The sequence below is a fragment of the Drosophila arizonae genome, chromosome 3 (genome assembly GCF_054131065.1).
Source record: "Drosophila arizonae isolate 15081-1271.41 chromosome 3, UAZ_ARI_1.0, whole genome shotgun sequence".
Lineage (NCBI taxonomy): Eukaryota > Metazoa > Arthropoda > Insecta > Diptera > Drosophilidae > Drosophila > Drosophila arizonae.
In genome coordinates this window covers 735,826-744,500 of record NC_142923.1, presented here as the reverse complement: position 1 = coordinate 744,500, position 8,675 = coordinate 735,826, and the positions used below count along the sequence as shown (strand labels likewise).

Genomic DNA, 8,675 nt, shown 5'->3' with positions numbered 1-8,675 from the left:
TTACATTTCATGCGGCTAAAGAGCATAACTCTTAAGCTGCTTGTAAGCTTACATCAAAGAGAGCGGGAGACGCATTGAGAGAGAGTGTGAGCTAAACACGCACGTGCAATTGGCTGACGGCGCAGCAGCAACAGCGCACACCGCTTTGGAGCTGCAAGAGAGAGAGAGAGAGAGAGAGAACGGCACTGTTAAAATTGTCATTCATGCACGGGCGCGCGCGCTCTCACTGACGCTGACTGCGGCGCTTCATAGCAGCAGCAGCAGCAGCCGACGCAGTCGAAACAACGTTTAACGGTGATCAGTATGAGATCGAAATCGGCCGCAGTTGGTTGTACGTAATGTGCGTCGTGTTGCTTGTTGTCGTAGTCGTAGTCGCCGTTCAGCTTTCAATTCCAATTCAGTTAGTCGATCGCCGTCGTCGCCGCCAGAGTAGCAGCAGCAGCAGTAACGACAATATGCACTTCTAAATATCAACAACAAAAATAAAGGTCTTTTTACATATTTTCGTTGCGTTTCATCTCGTTTTTCGGTTTCGCGTGTTCTGTGTGTGTGTGCTCCAGTGCGTTGTTGCTAAGAGTGTTTTTTTCCTGCCCAAAATGATTCAAAATCAAACAAATGCAACACGTAAATAAGAAAGAAGTGAGATAAAAAAGTCCTCTCGCAACGTGCTTGCTGTGTATGCGCGCGCGTGTTCTGTGTTTATATATGCATACATATATATGTAAATATGTCTGTGTGTTTGTAAAGCGCAGCTGATTTTTAAATACGAAATTTTTAATAACGCTCAACTCGTCGTCTCCCTGTCATCTCCCCCACATCTGCCCCGCCCCCAGCAAAGCAACTTGCCTGCAATTCTACAACGTACGAGATTTGCCGTCAATTCGCTTCGCCGCTTTTTTTGGGTGCGTGTTGCTGTTGTTGTTTTTCTGTGTTCTGTTCTCGCTTGTTGTTTTTGCTATGTTTACATTTTATTTCACACTCACACACACGCACACACCTACACTTAGAATGTAAACTGACATTTCGCTCTGGCGCTTTGTTTCGCGCGGGCTTATTGACAAATTGTAACTAAAGCAAAGACCGAGACGCCGTCGCTGCATCTCTGCACTCTCGCGCTCTCTCTCTATCTACCCCTCTCTATCTCACTCATTTATAGGCGAAGGCTCTCTTAGACAACAATTTCATTTCATTTATTAGGTTTGATTTTCTGCGATTTTCGCCCAAAAGTTTTTTTGTCTGATTATTTTGCGAGTGCTAAAAATAAATATATCAACAATTGTGAACAAAGAACAAACAACAAAAATTATTGAACGCAATTTTATAGACATTTCTTTCACATACACATTCACTTACTTTTTATACAATTTTGTTAGCTCAAGTCTCAAGTGCAGCGGGCAAAAAATAAAGAGTCCGGAAATTAATAAGAAAACAAACAAGAAAACTAGCTAAATAAATGTAAATAAGAAAGCTTTAGATTTTTGTTTCAAAGTTTTCACACTTATACATTGAATAAATATATAAAATAGTCTACTAACTTATTACTTAAAGTAAATAATATTGAAATAACTATTTATTGTGAAATACAGTGAAATCTTGATATCAAAGACTGTTTTAGTTCGAATAAATATATAAAATAGTCTACTAACTTATTACTTAAAGTAAATAATATTGAAATAACTATTTATTGTGAAATACAGTGAAATCTTGATATCAAAGACTGTTTTAGTTCGTGTAAAATTAAAATTTGTAAATTAGCAATAATAAAACGAAGAAAATAATTTCTTTTTACCTAAACTGACAATTATTAAAAACTTAAATCAATAATATTTAATTAATAGTTTAAATTTGTTAATGTATATAATATGTTTATATTAAAGCTGTCGTTTTTTAAAGTAAAGTGAAGAAATTATTTTAATATTTATAAAAATATATCCTTTATTCAAAAACATAAAGAAAAAGATAAAAAATATTAAAGAATTTTTGTTTTTAATTTCAAAATAGGCATAATTTTTTAACTCAGTTTAATAAAAAAAAAAAATTCTTCATTATAAATTTTGTATAAAAATATTTTAAACTTCACAAATGGCTTTTTTAATCAACTAAAAGCCTCATTTTAATTTTTATCAATTTGTTATAATCTTTTTTCTTTCCTTCATCTCTTTGCAGCACGCAAATTATGAAATGAATACAACAAAAATTATTGAATAATCCGGTGAAATATGTTGAATGCGTAAAACGTGTTTTTGAAACAGTTTTACATTTACTAAATATATAAGGAGTAAAAACCAACTGAAGTTTAAATCGTAATCAAAGAAACGGCAACAACACCATCAGCAACAGCAATAACAATAACAGTAACAACAACAACAACAACAACAACAACAACATCACAAAAAGGTGATAATGATTATTTCCAAGGATCTTTTCATATTTGGCGAACAAATTTTTGCAACAATTATACCAGAAGGTGGAGTCGCTCTTGCCACGCAGCAGCAGCAGCAGCAACAACTACAACAGGAGCAGGAGCCACAGCAGCAGCCGGCAATTATAAATACAACAACAACAGCAGCTGAACAAGTTGTTGAGGAGTCATTAAAAGCGGCAGCAGCAACAGCAACAGCCACAGCAGCAACATTGCCAGCAGCAACAACAATAACAGCAGCAGCCCAACAGCAACAACAACAACAGCAACAACTTCCAGCAGCAACAACATCGCTGTTGCTATTGAACAAACCGGAAACAGTTGCAGTTGCTGCTGCCGCTGCCAACAGCAACAACAACAACAACAACAATAGTCTGAAGCGCGGCAACAACAAAATAAAAATTCAAAAAATTCCAACAGCAGCTGAAGCATTGAAAGCCAAGCAGAAGCCACCAACAGCAGCAGCAGCAACAGCAACAGCAACAACTCGATCGTTAACCAAGTGTGAGAAGGTGTTGCTGCCAATGAATTTGTTGGCCCAAAGCATGGACAACGCAACGGATGAAATGGAGCAGTTACCGTTGGTAGCCAGTCGAAGCAATTTGGCCAAAATTGTTGCCGATTGTCGCCTGCAAATCGAACCAACTGTTGCAGCAGCAGCAACAGCATCGACAGCAGCAACAACAACGACAGCAACTGCTGCAGTTGCAGCTAGCAGCAATTGCAACAGCACATCCTCTGCCTCCTCGACCAGCTCCTCATCGACGACCTCAATGGATTTGCCCAGCACGGATAACCTGGCCAAGACTTGCATTTTAGCTGATGCCAAAAGGTAAGTTGACCCAATTTTTGATTTAGGTAAATCTATATACTAGTTAGAAGGAGATGGTGATGCCAGAGAAAGAGACGGCGACAGTTAGAAGCACACACAAGTCCAGCTTAAGTTCTGGCCAAAATGTAAACAGGCCATGAAATTGCAGTCGGCGTTTAATTTCACCTACAAAATTTGGGACACACGCACACACAGACACAGACACAGACACAAAACACATACACAGACACGCATATCACAGCAACTGCTTAAGAATAACAGCAAAACTGCATAAATAAAAGAAGAAGAAAAAAAGAAAATAATAAAAAAAATAAAAACGAAAAAGCAAAACAAGTCAGAACATTTGTGGTTGGGCGTGGACGACTGCGACATACTCTGCTTTGATATCAAATATAAAATTTTAAAATTTGTGATGAAAATATGTGATGTAACAGTGCAAAATTTAAAATCTAAAGTGTTTTATCTACAATATACAATACTTATAGAATGTGCATATAATACATAAAACAATAATCCAAAGAATTGCCTTAGTGAAGACATATTTAAGATTAAGTCAGGCTTGAGTCTGAGATTATTGTAAGCTTAAGTAATTGTCGAAAGATCTGTACGTCTAATCCTTTATATATATATAGGTCCCCATAAAGTACTCGCACTTAAGTCATTATCATAATTATTATGGAGTCATGTGTCCTGCGGCTTTCGCGATATGTGAAAAAATTTGCGTTAATCTGCAGACGTCCACAGTATTTCCTAGTCAGGCACTCCTGACCAGTCTTACTTAAAGGCTAGGTAGTCAAAAGTCTATAAAATAAGTCCCAAATTCAGGGAGCCTTCAGTTAATAGTAAAGAATTGCTTGAATTCCTATATACTCTTTCTGCTTATGCTGGCAGTGTATTAAAAGTGAAGCTAAGAATTTCTGCGCAAGGAGCAGGTTTCTTCGATAAACTGCGACGGCGACGAGTGCGTTTTGTCGCTGCTGGGGGGATTATATCTGTGCAGATATAACGTATATATGCTCATATATATACATTAAGCTGTAGAGTATATATACTTATGGCAGTGACTGTGTCTGAGCTTTATATAATTTCGCTAGCAGCAGCTGCATTTATGATGCCAGGCCAGCCTTTAGGCTGCAAAAGTGAATAAAATTTATACGAAATTCTTCTAGGAAAGCGAATTTTATATACGCATTTACAGTTTAGGAACAACGTTGAAGAGCTCTCCCTTCTTCCACTTGGTTTGCATTCATAAAGGGTTTACTGGCTTCAGATGATGCAGTTCAATTGAAATGATTTTCATTCACACCTCTTGTAGGTTCTATTAGTAAAGCTATATTATGCCTTACATATTCGTAAACGTTTTACTGGCTGCATTGATTTTTCTCGTTTTTTCAGTACTAGACTTCTATTCTATTAGATTTCTATTCATGTGCTGTATTCAGTCTCGTTTTTAAAGTCCTTAGATATATGAAGAACTCTATTCGTTTGTCTTTCTCATATATGTGTATATGCAGAATTTCTCAAAAAGCAAGCCAAAGACACACACACACCCTGACGCACACTCTTTGCTCAGCTTGTTCTTGTGGTCGTGCCTCCCTTTTTGCCGCGTGGCCCGAGCTCCCCTTTCGGAGTGTGCAACTGCTCCAGATAACTTTCAACATCTTGTTGCAGTTTTTGGTGCCAATCTGAAGTTTTGTTTTCTTCTTATTTTTTTAGAGCCAGCTGCTAAGCGAGCATCAGATCCATTCTTTCCCACTCTCTCTCGCTTCGTCTCCTTCTCTCTCTCTCTCTCTCTGTCTCTCTTGCCCAACTAGCGAAAAAAAACTGGGTCAACCAATTTTCTGGCAAAATTGCGACAACAGATGTACGAGATTTCCAAAAAATAAAAATAAAAAATAAAACCAGAGTAAAAGAAACTGCAAAAGATACAAAAGAAGCAAAAGAAGAAAAAGAGACTCGACTTCAAATAAAATCGCATTCAACAGTGCGCCACAAAAGTGCATGTACTCAAGTGCACTTTAAATCGCATAATAATTGAAAATATTTATGTTAAATGCACATAATGAAGTTGCACTCAGCACACACACATACACACACAGTGCATTGTTGTGGCTCATGGTAATTGAATTTAATTTAATTCCTGCAACTAAATTGCAGCCAATCCACTTCTTGTGAGCTTAACTTAAATTAAAAAGATATATACGTGTATATATATACATACTATACACATTAAAAAAAGAATAAAATGAAATGAATCAAGAAAATAAGTAAGTTGGGCATGCTGAACTATGAAATAGTCTTAAACCCAACTGGAAATGCTCGACTGGCACATGTCTGAAATTTCCAATAATATTAAGTTTTCTTTGTATATCTTAGAAATCTCTCTGGGTTTTGCGGTATTTGTGGCTTAAAAATGAAAAACAAAAGGTCGATTTTTATCGATCACAAAGAGAGTTATCGATCAATTTATGATCAATAATGATCAATACTAAATAAATTATCGTTAATGATAATATCATACAACAAAATCACTATCCTCATATATGGCAACGACTCATCTGATCGTGTTGATTAATGATATAGTGATTTACTACAAACAATCTACCCTACCTTAGAGTTATCGATCAATTTATGATCAATAATGATCAATACTAAATAAATTATCGTTAATGATAATATCATACAACAAAATCACTATCCTCGTATATGGCAACGACTCATCTGATCGTGTTGATTAATGATATAGTGATTTATTACAAACAATCTACCCTACCTTCCTCACTTTTCAATGGGTATCAAAACCTTAACGCGGTCGCCTAATTGTGCGACAGCAATTCAAATTAACCGAAAAAATATGCACTTGAATCCATGCTGAAGCCATTTATGAGTCGCAGCTTATGCGAGTGTGTGTGTGTGTGGGTAAATGTGGTAATAGACGTCAGTCCGTCAGTCAGACCGTCGGCCCGTCAGCCAGTTGGGCAGTTAGATTGTCAGTCAGCTGCCTCGGGGCTGCCAAGTGACAACGAATTAAAGAAGTAATTTTAGCTGCAATTGCAACAGCTTCGACAAAAAATAGAAAAACTACAAATAGCAATGATTACACTGAGCGAAAAAAATATTATTTTTTTTTTACTTAAATTATTTGCATATATTTTGGAAAATTTATTATTATTTATTAAGAAAATTTATAAGAATGCAAAGGGAACTTTAGGCTTCACTTCCTTTTCGAGTTCAGCTTTATATATGTCATAGTAAAAAAGCTTTAATGTGCTTTTGATTAAATTGATTTTTTTTAACACATTACTGAACTTAAACTTTAAAGTTTCATTTACATCTATTATATGCTTCAGTTATGCAATTCTCAAGTGCTGAAGTTTTCATTAACCGAAACTTTACCATAGTCTATATAAATATATATTTTATTAGTCTATTCGACGGAAACCAACTGGATTTTAGAAAAGTTGCATATTTCTTAAGATTGAATTCATTTATTGTCCCAATCAATCACATGAATATTAAAACCAGTTCTTTTTATTTTATTGCTCTTGTGCTGGTTTTCTTGAACTAGTTCACTCGACTTTCAAAACACTTTTAGCTGTCTTTGGCTATTTTGGCTGGAAAGCTATGAATTTTAAAGCGTTTTGAATATATTCATAGAAAAAGTAAAGTGATAAAGAAAATCAATTCAAATAAATACAAAAATAAAATATAATTATTATTTGTTTATATTTTTTTTGTTTAACTAAAGTTAATTAAAAAAAAAAATGCAATAGCTGACTTGAAACTTGACCGAAAAAGCATTAAACTCAGTTGCTTGAGCATCTAATTAAATCAAATCTTTTTTCAAAGTGCTTTACACACATACGCCCACAAATTCGTTTATAGATCTTTTTTTTCTTTTTTTTGAAACAAAAACAGAGTCAAAAAAGTGATTTTTTTTTCTATGGCGATGCGATTTGTGCGTTTGATTCGATTTGATTTCCATTTCCATCGATTTGGAATTCGAGCGGTTAATGTGCGATTAAAGTTTGTTGAACTCGAAGCAAATGGGAAGAATATGTATGTGGAATCTAAAGAAGGGGCAGAAGAAGCAGAGGCAAACGCATTCTTGCCACAGACAAACAAAACGCAAAACACAAACATTTCCATTTTGTGCTGCTCGCTGTTTTTATTCCACTTTATTTATTTATTTTTGTTTCATATCGAGGCACACAGCCACGCCCACATACATACACATACACACATATATATATACACACATATATATATAATAGAACGTCAGCGATCTGAAGTCGAAGTCAGCTATCAGATCGAATAGGATCGACTCCCTCCCTCCTTAATGGCGCACAGCGTATGCCTAACTGGGCTAATGGCGCACAGCCGATGCGAAGGCCCGATTGGATTTGAATATATATATACGTATATTTATATATACATATGAGTGTATTTTGTGTGCCTTCAACATTTTTGATATCAATTAATACAACTTTTACCTATATCAGCATACGATTTAGATAAAGATGCAAATCTACATCGACTTTGATTTCAACCGATTAAGATTGTAGTTCGCTGACTCTTATTGCCTAACTTGAAAACAGAATCTATTTAGCCTAAAGAGCTTCCTTTCTCGCCATTTTATTTTAGCTACGGACTTTGACTCTCTCACATTTCAAAATCGATATTTATCGATTATTTATATCAATGATATAGTAAACTCTTTTTGTAGTTATAAATATATTGCTTACAACAAATATATTGATATATATAATAATGGGATTTGGAATAGCAATATTTTCCACAGAAGCTTCTTTTTGGAGCTTTATTTTTTTTCAACTCTAGTGCAAATCAGCTTTAAGCTTAGTTTCCTTAAAACAAACTCAGCTAAGTTCTGCTGCGTTAGCTGATTTCTAAAAATGTTCATTGTATAACGTTTTCTATTTTCAGTTTTTATCAAGTACAAAGTTTTTCTTTGTGCGTCTAAGCCAAGAATTCGCTCAGCAATTTTTGCAACCCTTTTTCATTTTGTATTTTTTTCGCTGGCAATTGATGCGCTGCCAGAAACCGGTTAATAAACTTGTATGTGGGTCAAGTTTTGTCTTGATAACACACGCACACACACGCACACGGCAACAATAAAAGCAACAGGCGTGTCAAATGCAGCAACAACAATGAAAAACAAGTAAGAAAGCTCTAGTCGAGACTGCTCGACTACGAGATCCCCTGAACCCTTGGAGCAATAGATATTTCAATAATTTTTCGCGTCTTTCAGCTTACACAAGAAACACGCACACACACACACACACAGGCACGTACGCACACACAGGCATACATACACACACACGCATACAGACACACATACACACACACACACGCATACATACACAAACGCATACACACACACATACACATACACACACACAT

The 8,675-nt window shown here is 35.7% G+C and overlaps 1 protein-coding gene across 3 annotated transcripts in view; it reads left to right on the top strand.

The window, feature by feature from the left end:
• Positions 1-290: 290 nt before the first annotated feature.
• E23 (ABC transporter G family member E23) overlaps positions 291-8,675 on the top strand; it is a 28,691-nt gene continuing 20,306 nt past the window's right edge. The window contains exons 1-2 of one of the 3 annotated variants that reach the window (XM_089465447.1): positions 291-488; positions 2,167-3,254. In XM_089465447.1, coding sequence (XP_089321573.1) covers positions 2,404-3,254 — 851 coding nt within the window. In that variant the 5' untranslated portion in view covers positions 291-488; positions 2,167-2,403. Of the gene's footprint in view, positions 903-1,204; positions 1,456-2,166; positions 3,255-8,675 lie in introns of those variants that run through there. The other 2 variants (XM_018003227.2, XM_089465446.1) reach the window with 2 other exon arrangements.